Source organism: Panulirus ornatus, chromosome 67, assembly GCF_036320965.1.
Source record: "Panulirus ornatus isolate Po-2019 chromosome 67, ASM3632096v1, whole genome shotgun sequence".
NCBI classification, from domain to species: domain Eukaryota; kingdom Metazoa; phylum Arthropoda; class Malacostraca; order Decapoda; family Palinuridae; genus Panulirus; species Panulirus ornatus.
In genome coordinates this window covers 7,616,824-7,631,919 of record NC_092290.1, presented here as the reverse complement: position 1 = coordinate 7,631,919, position 15,096 = coordinate 7,616,824, and the positions used below count along the sequence as shown (strand labels likewise).

General features: G+C 42.4%; 1 protein-coding gene across 1 annotated transcript in view; it reads right to left on the bottom strand.

The window, feature by feature from the left end:
* Nucleotides 1-15,096, bottom strand: part of LOC139747160 (carboxypeptidase E-like) — a 36,189-nt gene that overhangs the window by 12,062 nt on the left and 9,031 nt on the right. The window contains exons 9-10 of the mRNA XM_071659112.1: nucleotides 14,683-14,824; nucleotides 14,027-14,208 (exon numbers count right to left, since the gene is read on the bottom strand). Coding sequence (XP_071515213.1) covers nucleotides 14,027-14,208; nucleotides 14,683-14,824 — 324 coding nt within the window. The remainder of the gene's footprint in view (nucleotides 1-14,026; nucleotides 14,209-14,682; nucleotides 14,825-15,096) is intronic.

Sequence of the window (15,096 nt, the reverse complement as noted above, 5' to 3'; positions counted from 1 at the left end):
TTTCCAATGCTTCTAACAACTTGCCTTCCACACCATATATTCTTAATACCTTCCACAGAGCATCTCTATCAACTCTATCATATGCCTTCTCCAGATCCATAAATTTTTTTTTTTTTTTTTTTTTTTATACTTTGTCGCTGTCTCCCGCGTTTGCGAGGTAGCGCAAGGAAACAGACGAAAGAAATGGCCCAACCCCCCCCCCCCCATACACATGTACATACACACGTCCACACACGCAAATATACATACCTACACAGCTTTCCATGGTTTACCCCAGACGCTTCACATGCCTTGATTCACTCCACTGACAGCACGTCAACCCCTGTATACCACATCGCTCCAATTCACTCTATTCCTTGCCCTCCTTGCACCCTCCTGCATGTTCAGGCCCCGATCACACAAAATCTTTTTCACTCCATCTTTCCACCTCCAATTTGGTCTCCCTCTTCTCCTCGTTCCCTCCACCTCCGACACATATATCCTCTTGGTCAATCTTTCCTCACTCATTCTCTCCATGTGCCCAAACCATTTCAAAACACCCTCTTCTGCTCTCTCAACCACGCTCTTTTTATTTCCACACATCTCTCTTACCCTTACATTACTTACTCGATCAAACCACCTCACACCACACATCGTCCTCAAACATCTCATTTCCAGCACATCCATCCTCCTGCGCACAACTCTATCCATAGCCCACGCCTCGCAACCATACAACATTGTTGGAACCACTATTCCTTCAAACATACCCATTTTTGCTTTCCGAGATAATGTTCTCGACTTCCACACATTTTTCAAGGCTCCCAAAATTTTCGCCCCCTCCCCCACCCTATGATCCACTTCCGCTTCCATGGTTCCATCCGCTGACAGATCCACTCCCAGATATCTAAAACACTTCACTTCCTCCAGTTTTTCTCCATTCAAACTCACCTCCCAATTGACTTGACCCTCAACCCTACTGTACCTAATAACCTTGCTCTTATTCACATTTACTCTTAACTTTCTTCTTCCACACACTTTACCAAACTCAGTCACCAGCTTCTGCAGTTTCTCACATGAATCAGCCACCAGCGCTGTATCATCAGCGAACAACAACTGACACTTCCCAAGCTCTCTCATCCACAACAGACTTCATACTTGCCCCTCTTTCCAAAACTCTTGCATTCACCTCCCTAACAACCCCATCCATAAACAAATTAAACAACCATGGAGACATCACACACCCCTGCCGCAAACCTACATTCACTGAGAACCAATCACTTTCCTCTCTTCCTACACGTACACATGCCTTACATCCTCGATAAAAACTTTTCACTGCTTCTAACAACTTGCCTCCCACACCATATATTCTTAATACCTTCCACAGAGCATCTCTATCAACTCTATCATATCCATAAATGCTACATACAAATCCATTTGCTTTTCTAAGTATTTCTCACACACATTCTTCAAAGCAAACACCTGATCCACACATCCTCTACCACTTCTGAAACCACACTGCTCTTCCCCAATCTGATGCTCTGTACATGCCTTCACCCTCTCAATCAATACCCTCCCATATAATTTCCCAGGAATACTCAACTTTTTTTTTTTCTTTTGCTTTGTCGCTGTTTCCCGCGTTTGCGAGGTAGCGCAAGGAAACAGACGAAAGAAATGGCCCGACCCACCCCCATACACACGTATATACATACGTCCACACACGCAAATATACATACCTACACAGCTTTCCATGGTTTACCCCATACGCTTCACATGCCTTGATTCAATCCACTGACAGCACGTCAACCCCGGTATACCACATCGATCCAATTCACTCTATTCCTTGCCCTCCTTTCACCCTCCTGCATGTTCAGGCCCCGATCACACAAAATCTTTTTCACTCCATCTTTCCACCTCCAATTTGGTCTCCCTCTTCTCCTCGTTCCCTCCACCTCCGACACATATATCCTCTTGGTCAATCTTTAATCACTCAATCTCTCCATGTGCCCAAACCATTTTAAAACACCCTCTTCTGCTCTCTCAACCATGCTCTTTTTATTTCCACACATCTCTCTTACCCTTACGTTACTTACTCGATCAAACCACCTCACACCACACATTGTCCTCAAACATCTCATTTCCAGCACATCCACCCTCCTGCGCACAACTCTATCCATAGCCCACACCTCGCAACCATACAACATTGTTGGAACCACTATTCCTTCAAACATACCCATTTTTGCTTTCCGAGATAATGTTCTCGACTTCCACACATTTTTCAAGGCTCCCAAAATTTTCGCCCCCTCCCCCACCCTATGATCCACTTCCGCTTCCATGGTTCCATCCGCTGCCAGATCCACTCCCAGATATCTAAAACACTTCACTTCCTCCAGTTTTTCTCCATTCAAACTCACCTCCCAATTGAATTGACCCTCAACCCTACTGTACCTAATAACCTTGCTCTTATTCACATTTACTCTTAACTTTCTTCTTTCACACAATTTACCAAACTCAGTCACCAGCTTCTGCAGTTTCTCACATGAATCAGCCACCAGCGCTGTATCATCAGCGAACAACAACTGACACTTCCCAAGCTCTCTCATCCACAACAGACTTCATACTTGCCCCTCTTTCCAAAACTCTTGCATTCACCTCCCTAACAACCCCATCCATAAACAAATTAAACAACCATGGAGACATCACACACCCCTGCCGCAAACCTACATTCACTGAGAACCAATCACTTTCCTCTCTTCCTACACGAACACATGCCTTACATCCTCGATAAAAACTTTTCACTGCTTCTAACAACTTGCCTCCCACACCATATATTCTTAATACCTTCCACAGAGCATCTCTATCAACTCTATCATATGCCTTCTCCAGGTCCATAAATGCTACATACAAATCCATTTGCTTTTCTAAGTATTTCTCACATACATTCTTCAAAGCAAACACCTGATCCACACATCCTCTACCACTTCTGAAACCACACTGCTCTTCCCCAATATGATGCTCTGTACATGCCTTCACCCTCTCAATCAATATCCTCCCATATAATTTACCAGGAATACTCAACAAACTTATACCTCTGTAATTTGAGCACTCACTCTTATCCCCTTTGCCTTTGTACAATGGCACTATGCACGCATTCCGCCAATCCTCAGGCACCTCACCATGAGTCATACATACATTAAATAACCTTACCAACCAGTCAACAATACAGTCACCCCCTTTTTTAATAAATTCCACTGCAATACCATCCAAACCTGCTGCCTTGCCGGCTTTCATCTTCCGCAAAGCTTTTACTACCTCTTCTCTGTTTACCAAATCATTTTCCCTAACCCCCTCACTTTGCACACCACCTCGACCAAAACACCCTATATCTGCCACTCTATCATCAAACACATTCAACAAACCTTCAAAATACTCACTCCATCTCCTTCTCACATCACCACTACTTGTTATCACCTCCCCATTTGCACCCTTCACTGAAGTTCCCATTTGCTCCCTTGTCTTATGCACTTTATTTACCTCCTTCCAGAACATCTTTTTATTCTCCCTAAAATTTAATGATACTCTCTCACCCCAACTCTCATTTGCCCTTTTTTTCACCTCTTGCACCTTTCTCTTGACCTCCTGTCTCTTTTATACATCTCTCACTCAACTGCATTTTTTCCCTGCAAAAATCGTCCAAATGCCTCTCTCTTCTCTTTCACTAATACTCTTACTTCTTCATCCTACCACTCACTACCCTTTCTAATCAACCCACCTCCCACTCTTCTCATGCCACAAGCATCTTTTGCCCAATCCATCACTGATTCCCTAAATACATCCCATTCCTCCCCCACTCCCCTTACTTCCATTGTTCTCAGCCTTCTTCCATTCTGTACTCAGTCTCTCCTGGTACTTCCTCACACAAGTCTCCTTCCCAAGCTCACTTACTCTCACCACCCTCTTCACCCCAACATTCACTCTTCTTTTCTGAAAACCCATACAAATCTTCACCTTAGCCTCCACAAGATAATGATCAGAAATCCCTCCAGTTGCACCTCTAAGCACATTAACATCCAAAAGTCTCTCTTTCGCGCGCCTGTCAATTAACACGCAATCCAATAACGCTCTCTGGCCATCTCTCCTACTTACATAAGTATACTTATGTATATCTCGCTTTTTAAACGAGGTATTCCCAATCATCAGTCCTTTTTCAGCACATAAATCTACAAGCTCTTCACCATTTCCATTTACAACACTGAACACCCCATGTATACCAATTATTCCCTCAACTGCCACATTACTCACCTTTGCATTCAAATCAACAAACTTATACCTCTGTAATTTGAGCACTCACTTTTATCCCCTTTGCCTTTGAACAATGGCACTATGCAAGCATTCCGCCAATCCTCAGGCACCTCACCATGAGTCATACATACATTAAAAAACTTCACCAATCAGTCAACAATACAGTCATCCCCTTTTTTAATAAATTCCACTGCAATACCATCCAAACCCGCTGCCTTGCCAGCTTTCATCTTCCGCAAAGCTTTTACTACCTCTTCCCTGTTTACCAAATCATTCTCTCTAACCCTCTCACTTTGCACACCACCTTGACCAAAACACCCTATATCTGCCACTCTTATCATCAAACACATTTAACAAACCTTCAAAATACTCACTCCATCTCCTTCTCACATCACCACTACTTGGTATCACCTCCCCATTAGCCCCCTTCACTGAAGTTCCCATTTGTTCCCTTGTCTTACGCACTTTATTTACCTCCTTCCAAAACATCTTTTTATTCTTCCTAAAATTTAATGATACTCTCTCACCCCAACTCTCATTTGCCCTCTTTTTCACCTCTTGCACCTTTCTCTTGACCTCCTGCCTCTTTCATTTATACATCTCCCACTCATTATTTCCCTGCAAAAATCGTCCAAATGCCTCTCTCCTCTCTTTCACTAATAATCTTACTCCATCCCACCACTCACTACCCTTTCTAATCTGCCCACCTCCCACACTTCTCATGCCACAAGCATCCCTTGCACAAGCCATCACTACTTCCCTAAATACATCCCATTCCTCCCCCACTCCCTTACCTCCTTTGTTCTCACCTTTTTCCATTCTGTACTCAGTCTCTCCTGGTACTTCCTCACACAAGTCTCCTTCCCAAGCTCACTTACTCTCACCACTCTCTTCACCCAAACATTCTCTCTTCTTTTCTGAAAACCTCTACAAATCTTCACCTTCGCCTCTGCAAGATAATAATCAGACATCCCTCCAGTTGCACCTCTCAGCACATTAACATCCAAAAGTCTCTCTTTCGCACGCCTATCAATTAACACGTAATCCAATAATGCTCTCTGGCCATCTCTCCTACTTAAATACGTATACTTATGTATATCTCTTTTTAAACCAGGTATTCCCAATCACCAGTCCTTTTTCAGCACATAAACCTACAAGCTCTTCACCATTTCCATCTACAACACTGAACACCCCATGTATACCAATTATTCCCTCAACTGCCACATTACTCACCTTTGCATTCATATCACCCATCACTATAACCCGGTCTCGTGCATCAAAACTACTAACACACTCACTCAGCTGCTCCCAAAACACTTGCCTCTCATGATCTTTCTTCTCAAGCCCAGGTGCATATGCACCAATAATCACCCATCTCTCTCCATCCACTTTCAGTTTTACCCATATCAATCTAGAGTTTACTTTCTTACGCTCTACCACATACTCCCACAACTCCTGTTTCAGAAGTAGTGCTACTCCTTTCCTTGCTCTTGTCCTCTCACTAACCCCTGACTTTACTCCCAAGACATTCCCAAACCACTCTTCCCCTTTACCCTTGAGCTTCGTTTCACTCAGAGCCAAAACATCCAGGTTCCTTTCCTCAAACATACTACCTATCTCTCCTTTTTCCTCATCTTGGGTACATCCACACACAATTAGACAGCCCAATCTGAGCCTTCGAGGAGGATGAACACTCCCCGCATGACTCCTTCTTCTGTTTCCCCTTTTAGAAAGTTAAAATACAAAGAGGGGACGGTTTCCAGCCCCCTGCTCCCATCCCCTTCAGTCGCCTTCTATGACACATGAGGAATGCGTGGGAAGTATTCTTTCTCCCATATATATATTCTATCTATATATTTTATTTTGCTTTGTCGCTGTCTCCCGCATTAGCGAGGTAGCGCAAGGAAACAGACAAAAGAATGGCCCAACCCACCCACATACACATGTATATATATACACACCTACACACGCAAATATACATACCTATACATCTCAATGTATACATATATATATATACACACAGAAATATACATATATACACATGTACATAATTCATACTGTCTGCCTTTATTCATTCCCATCGTCACATCGCCACACATGAAATAACAACCCCCTCCCCCCTCATGTGTACGAGGTAGCACTAGGAAAAGACAACAAAGGCCCCATTCGTTCACACTCAGTCTCTAGCTGTCATGTAATAATGCACTGAAACCACAGCTCCCTTTCCAAATCAAGGCCCCACAGAACTTTCCATGGTTTACCCCAGACACTTCACATGCCCTGGTTCAATCCATCGACAGCACATCAACCCCGGTATACATCATTTCAATTCACTCTATTCCTTGCACGCCTATCATCCTCCTGCATGTTCAGGCCCCGATCACTCAAAATCTTTTTCACTCCATCTTTCCACCTCCAATTTGGTCTCCCACTTCTCGTTCCCTCCACCTCTGACAAATATATCCTCTTTGTCTATCTTTCCTCACTCATTCTCTCCATGTGACCAAACCATTTCAAAACACCCTCTTCTGCTCTCTCAACCACACTCTTTTTATTACCACACATCTCTCTTACCCTTACGTTACTTACTCGATCAAACCACCTCACACCACATATTGTCCTCAAACATCTCATTTCCAGCACATCCACCCTCCTGCACACAACTCTATATATAGCCCATGCCTCGCAACCATACAACATTGTTGGAACCACTATTCCTTCAAACATACCCATTTTTGCTTTCCGAGATAATGTTCTCGTCTTCCACACATTCTTCAAGGCTCCCAGAACTTTCGCCCCCTCCCCCATCCTATGATTTACTTCCGCTTCCATGGTTCCATCTGCTGCCAAATCCACTCTCAGATATCTAAAACACTTCACTTCCTCCAGTTTTTCTCCATTCAAACTTACCTCCCACTTGACTTGACCCTCAACCCTACTGTACCTAATAACCTTGCTCTTATTCACATTTCCTCTCAACTTTCTTCTTTCACACACCTTACCAAACTCAGTCACCAGCTTCTGCAGTTTCTCACGTGAATCAGCCACCAGCACTGTATCATCAGCGAACAACTGACTCACTTCCCAAGCTCTCTCATCCACAACAGACTGCACACTTGCCCCTCTTTCCAAAACTCTTGCATTCACCTCCCTAACAACCCCATCCATAAACAAATTAAACAACCATGGAGACATCACACACCCCTGCCGCAAACCTACATTCACTGAGAACCAATCACTTTCCTCTCTTCCTACACGTACACATGCCTTACATCCTCGATAAAAACTTTTCACTGCTTCTAACAACTTGCCTCCCACACCATATATTCTTAATTCCTTCCATAGAGCATCTCTATCAACTCTATCATATGCCTTCTCCAGATCCATAAATGCTACATACAAATCCATTTGCTTTTCTAAGTATTTCTCACATACATTCTTCAAAGCAAACACCTGATCCACACATCCTCTACCACTTCTGAAACCACACTGCTCTTCCCCAATCTGATGCTCTGTACATGCCTTCACCCTCTCAATCAATACCCTCCCATATAATTTACCGGGAATACTCAACACACTTATACCTCTGTAATTTGAGCACTCATCTTTGTCCCCTTTGCCTTTGTACAATGGCACTATGCAAGCATTCTGCCAATATTGCCTCAGGCACCTCACCATGAGTCATACATACATTAAATAACCTTACCAACCAGTCAACAATACAGTCACCCCCTTTTTAATAAATTCCACTGCAATACCATCCAAACCCGCTGTCCTCGCTGGCTTTCATCTTCCGCAAAGCTTTTACTACCTCTTCTCTGTTTACCAAATCATTTTCCCTTACCCTCTCACTTTGCACACCACCTCGACCAAAACACCCTATATCTGCCACTCTATCATCAAACACATTCAATAAACCTTCAAAATACTCACTCAACTTCCTTCTCACATCACCACTACTTGTTATCACCTCCCCATTAGCCGCCTTCACTGAAGTTCCCATGTGTTCCCTGGTCTTACGCACTTTATTTACCTCCTTCCAAAACATCTTTTTATTCTCCCTAAAACTTAATGATACTCTCTCTCACCCCAACTCTCATTTGCCCTCTTTTTCACCTCTTGCACCTTTCTCTTGACCTCCTGCCTCTTTCATTTATACATCTCCCACTCATATGCATTATTTCCCTGCAAAAATCGTCCAAATGCCTCTCTCTTCTCTTTCACTAATAATCTTACTTCTTCATCCCACCACTCTCTACCCTTTCTAATATGCCCACCTCCCACGCTTCTCATGCCACGAGCATATATATATATTATGATTACCCGTTCGACGTTTCCCGCATTAATGAGGTAGCGCACGGAACAGATGAAGAAGCCTCGTTCATTTACATCCATTCTCTGGCTGTCATGTGTAATGTGCCAAAACCATAGCCCCTGAGCCACAACCAAGTTCCACACAGACCTTTGGTTTCCAAGGGTTGCTTCACATACCCTGGTTCAGTCCAGTGACACCACGTTGCCCCCTGTATACCACATCATTCCAATGCACTCTAACCAGTGCATGCCACCCACCCTCTTGCAAGTTCAAGTATCAAGCACACAAAATATTTTTCACTCCATCCGTCCATCCCCACTTTGGTCTCACCCTTCTGATTCACTCCACTTCTGACACACATATCCTCTTCGTCAACCTCTCTTCTCTCATTCTCACCTTATTTAAACACACCCTCTTCAGCTCCCTTAACCATACTCTGCTTACTGCCTCACATGCAGTGAAACATTTCATTTCTAGCACATATACCCTGCTCTGTACATCCTCATCTACAATGCATGCCTTGCATCCATACAACATCGCTGGGACTACTATACCTATAAACAAACCCATTTTCGCCCTTCCAGATAACGCTCTCAGCACATTCTTCAATATTCCCACTAGCTTTGCCCCCTTACCTATCCTTATGACTCCATTCTATTTCCATGCTTCCATTTGCCGCCAACGCCACTCCCAGATCTAAAGCACATCACTTCAAATTTTCTTCATTCAAACTCACATCCAAACCAACCTGTCCCTCTGCCCTGCCAAACCTGATAGATCTGCTGTTGTTATTGACATTTACTACCAACTTCCTCCTTTCCCAAGCTCAGACACCAATTTCTGCAGTGGTTTCTTGCTCAAAGCTGCCACCAGTGCTGTGTCATCGGCAAAAAAGTGACACATTTCCCAAAGCCATTCACTCAATACAGACTGCATACTCGCTCTCCCTCCATGACCCTTGCACTTACCCCCTCAACACCTGATCCACAAACATATCAAACTGCCATGGTGAGATCAAACACTCCTCTCACAGAGCTAACCTTCACCTGAAACCACTTACTCTCCTCTATACCTGCTTACACACTCACACTCTTGATAAAATCTTCACACTACTTCTTGTAGCTTTCCTTCCACACCATATACTTACAAGACCTTCTAAAAGGCATCTCTACCAACCCAATTATATGCTTTCTTCAGATCCATAAATGACACCTACAAATCCTTATATTTCCATATTTATTTCTCACACATTCTTAAAAGCAAACACCTGATCCAAACATCATTCACCACTTCTGAAACCACACTGCTCCTTCCCAGTCTGATGCTCTGTGCATGCCTTTACCCTCTCAAGCAACACTTTCCCATACAACTTACCAGGCACACTCAATGCTCTCCCGCAGAACTTAACAGGCACACTCAATGCTCTCCCCTACAACTTACCAGGCACACTCACCCAACTTATACCTCTGTACTTTGTATGTTTACCTCTGTACACCCTCCCTTTAAACAATGGCACTATTTATGCATTCTACCAACCCTCAAGCACCTCATCATGATTTACAAACATAACGAAAATACTAACTTATCAATCAACAACAAAGTCACCACCTTCCTAAGAAATTCAACTGCAATACTCCAACCACCTTTCCACATTTCGTCTTACATAAGGCTTTCGCCACCTCTTTCTTCACCCTTCCACTTTCCAAGCTCCATCTCCTTTTCACCTCATCACTACATATTACCATGTCTCCATATACCAACTTCACTGGTGTTCCCATTTGTTCTCTCATTTTTCCTCATTATCACTTTCCTTGCACCTTCTTATTCTCCCTTAAGTTTACTGATACTCATTCACACCAACTCTCATTTGCCCTTTTTGCAACCTGCACACTTTCCTGTTGACTTCCTGCTGTTTCCTCTTGAACATCCCAATTATTTGCTAAGACTGCTCATCTCACTCTCTCACTAGAAGTAAGAAACCAGGATAGACAATAATTTTAGCCTTAAGCCTCCTGGAATCTATGATGACCTTCCAAACAGCAGGCACATCTAGACACTACATCTATCTATCTAATCCTGCTGAAGAAAACAGAAAAGTATTCTCTTTAGATTCATAAACCAGTTACAACTGATACTCATGCACTCTCCAATTCTTTTTACCTTTTCACGCTTTTCAACAACTATGGTGCTCCTGAATTTATGCTGTATATAAATAGATACAGCAGATTCCATGCATGCTCACCAAGAAACAAATATTTATCCAATTTTACCGAGATGTACATGAACTCAGATCAACTTTAAGAGTATAACAGCTTGCAAAAAATTAATATCTATTCTTATATTTATCATATTTAGTCACTGTATCCCACATTAGCGAGGTAGCACAAGGAAACAGACGAAAGAATGGCCCAACCCGAGCACATACACATGTACATACATGAATGCCTACAAACGCATATATACATACCTATTCATTTCAACGTATACATACATAGATGTATACATACATATACACATGTACATAGTCATACTTGCTACCTTCATACATTCCTGTCGCCACCCCGCCACACATGAAATAGCACCCCCTTCCCCCCGCATGTGCACAAGGCAGCACTAGGAAAAGACAACAAAGGTCACATTCATTCACACTCAGTCTCTAGCTGTCATGTGTAATGCACCGAAACCACAGCTCCCTTTCCACATCTAGGCCCCACATAACTTCCTATGGTTTAACCCACATGGTTCACATGCCCAGGTTCAATCCACTGACAGCATGTCGACCCCGGCATACCATGTCATTCCAATTCACTCTATTCCTTGGATGCCTTCACCCTTCTGTATGTTCAGGCCCCGATCACTCAAAATCTTTTTCACTCCATCCTTCCACCTCCAATTTGGTCCCCTACTTCTTGTTCCCTCCACCTCTGACACATATATCCACCTTTGTCAATCTTTCCTCACTTATTCTCTACATGTCATCAAACCATTCAATACACCCTCTTCTGCTCTCTCAACCACACTCCCTTTGTTACCACACATCTCTCTTACCCTTTCATTACTTACTCGATCAAACCACCTCACACTACATATTGTCCTCAAACATTTCATTTCCAACACATCCACCCTCCTCCACACAACCCTATCTATAGCCCATGCCTTGCACCTATATAACATTGTTGGAACCACTACTCCTTCAAACCCATTTTTGCTCTCCGAGATAACATTATCGCCTTCCATACATTCTTCAATGCTCCCAGAACCTTTGCCCCCTCCCCCACCCTCTGACTCACTTCCGCTTCCATGGTACCATCTGCTGGTAAATCCATTACCAGACATCTAAAACACTTCACTTCAGTTTTTCTCCATTCAAACTTACCTCCCAATTGACTTGTCCCTCAACCCTACTGAACCTAATAACTTTGCTCTTATTCACATTTACTCTCAGCTTTTTTCTTTCACACACTTTACCAAACTCAGTCACCAACTTCTGCAGTTTCTCACCCGAATCAGCCATCAATGCTGCATCATCAGCGAAAAACAACTGACTCACTTCCCAAGCCCTCTCATCCACAACAGACTGCATACTTGCCCCTCTCTCCAAAACTCTTGCATTCACCTCCCTAACAACTCCATCCACAAACAAATTAAACAACTATGGAGACATCACGTACCCCTGCCGCAAACCGACCTTCACTGGGAACCAATCACTTTCCTCTCTTCCTACTCATACACATGCCTTACATCCTTGGTAAAAACTTTTCACTTCTAGCAACTTACCTCCCACACCATATACTCTTAACACCTTCCACAGAGCATCTCTATCAACTCTATCATATGCCTTTTCCAGATCCATAAATGCTACAAACATATCCATCTGTTTTTCTAAGTATTTCTCTCATACATTCTTCAAAGCAAACATCTGATCCACACATCCTTTACCACTTCTGAAACCACACTGCTCTTCCCCAATCTGATGCTCTGTACATGCCTTTACCCTTTCAATTAATACCCTCCCATATAATTTCCCAGGAATACTCAACAAACTTATACCTCTGTAATTTGAACACACACCTTTATTCCCCTTGCCTCTGAACGATGGCACAATGCATGCATTCCGCCAATCCTCAGACAATTCATCATGAACCATACATATATTAAATATCCTTACCAACCAGTCCACAACACAGTCATCCCATTTTTTAATAAATTCCACTGCAATACCATCCAAACCCACCACCTTGCAAGATTTCACCTTCCGCAAAGCTTTCACTACCTCCTCTCTGTTTACCAAACCATTCTCCCTGACCCTCTCACTTCACACACCACCTCGACCAAAACACCCTACATCTACCACTCTATCATCAAAGACATTCAACAAACCTTCAAAATACTCAACACATCTCCTTAATTAAACAGCCCCTTAATACACAAAAAAATACACTAACATTACATCATCATTTCTTGTTACTAAGAAGTCACTGCCCTGCACTTACACATATTCTAAACCCTTCATCTTGTATTGTACAATCAAAATTCAGGGGAGATCTACATAGTTTTCCCTACATGTGACCAATGAGTATTCTGCACTAATTCAAGTGTGTTTTCAGCTTGATCCTAGCCACAGCCTACTGTAATTATAACATTCTCACTATAATCTTACACATCCCACATATTGATGTAATGACTCAGTGACAAGTATCAAATTACTACCTTTTTTCATACCATTAGCCATCTATGTCTAACCATGACACACTGGAATGCTTTGAGGTTAAGAAGCACTGATGTTATATATGTAATTCTTCACTCCATTTGAACTGGTGTGTGTTATCCTGGTATACCCCTTTCATTTAAGTTTAACCATTTTCATCATTATTCCTTGTTATCACTATGTTTTCAAAGTGTAATTTTTCACAATGAATACCTTTATATGAGCATTTTAAAAAAGTCTATTTCTGTAAGAGCAAGCATCTAAACAAACATTTCCTTTATCCAGCCATAATGACCGACACATGTTATGGTGCAGGTCTAAGGAGTTGCAAGGATTCTATCTATCTTATATCGGATGCCCACTCCCATCAAGGAATGGCCACAACAAAAGAGTCTCTACTTGTCCTTGTACCTACATGCCTCCCTCGCATGCACCGTCCCACACATTACGACATCATTCCCCACCCTCAGTCAACGTACATGAAGATATTACCCATGAAATTAAAACTGCTTTGATACAGCATAACCATATACATTTGAAAAGGACATAAGTAATGGGACATAAATAACGTGACAGCATAAACACCAGAAAGACATAAATTACTGTATCAAAAAAATGAGCAGCTGAAATGGGGGCAACTTTAGATAGAAAATGACAAAAATTAATAAGAACATAAAAAGACAATAATGTATAAAATGTCACCAAGTTGGACCATTGGAACTTACAGGTATGCGCTGGAGCATGGACTCATCAGGGAGTGGGGTGAGGTCGAAGTCCCTTCTGAGAGCCTCCTTGTGGGGTGGGTTGGTGATAGTGACAGTGTGGGTGAGGGGCATGTAGTTCTCAGCTGTGGCTGATACCTCGTACTCCCCAGGTGTCAGTAGCCGCCAGTAATCCCCATCGTGCACTGCAACACACATCCCCACCATTAGTATGTAATGCCAGGATTATGGCAAGTACTGGTAATGACTGTTAGCTTAAAAAAAAACAGTTTCTGAGTTAATTACCCAATGAAAATATGCCTAAATCAGAAGTCTTTCAACACTTTTACTCCATCGTAGGTTTAACTATCAAATTGTATTCATCAGCAGTCATGATGTAAATAATGATATATACCACTGTGAGAGACATGAATACTGTGAGAAACAAAATCAAAAGCAGTGTTTGACTTGATCTATTAGAATCTAAGTCTGTGATGGCCATAGGACCAGACAACGTGCAGAAAATTTGGAATACGTATATGAATACATTTTCTATTAAGTATAATCCTAAAAATCAGGACAATGATTTGATACGTAATTTCCTACAAAACTGGAATAATAAGAATGTTATCAAATTATAAAATGGCAAATGAATTTTAGTAAAGCAAAAAGGGTAGTACCTGAGGTAACATCATGGTTTAAGTGTTCATCCCTGATGTGGGTGTCATTAATGCGAGTGACATTTTTGACGTGGATGACAGCACTGGGGATGCCTTGCCCCGTTACAGAGTCCCGCACGATACCCTTCACGCCTGTGTGTATCTGCCATGGAGGAAAACCCATGTTATACACAGAACCAGGAACATTTAAAGGTACAAAAGTAACTTAGTCAGCAGACAGTAATATCAAGAATAAACTGAATACACATGCACAAAGGAAAATATAAAATTAAAACTAATAACTCTGGCAAAACATTATATGTACTAAACTGGTTTCACAGCCTTAAAACTGAGGCCTAATGTGGTCTTTTGGCAATGAAGTAATTGGAATATTACAGGTGGAGTCATACTTACCTTACAAATGAGGAAACCAAC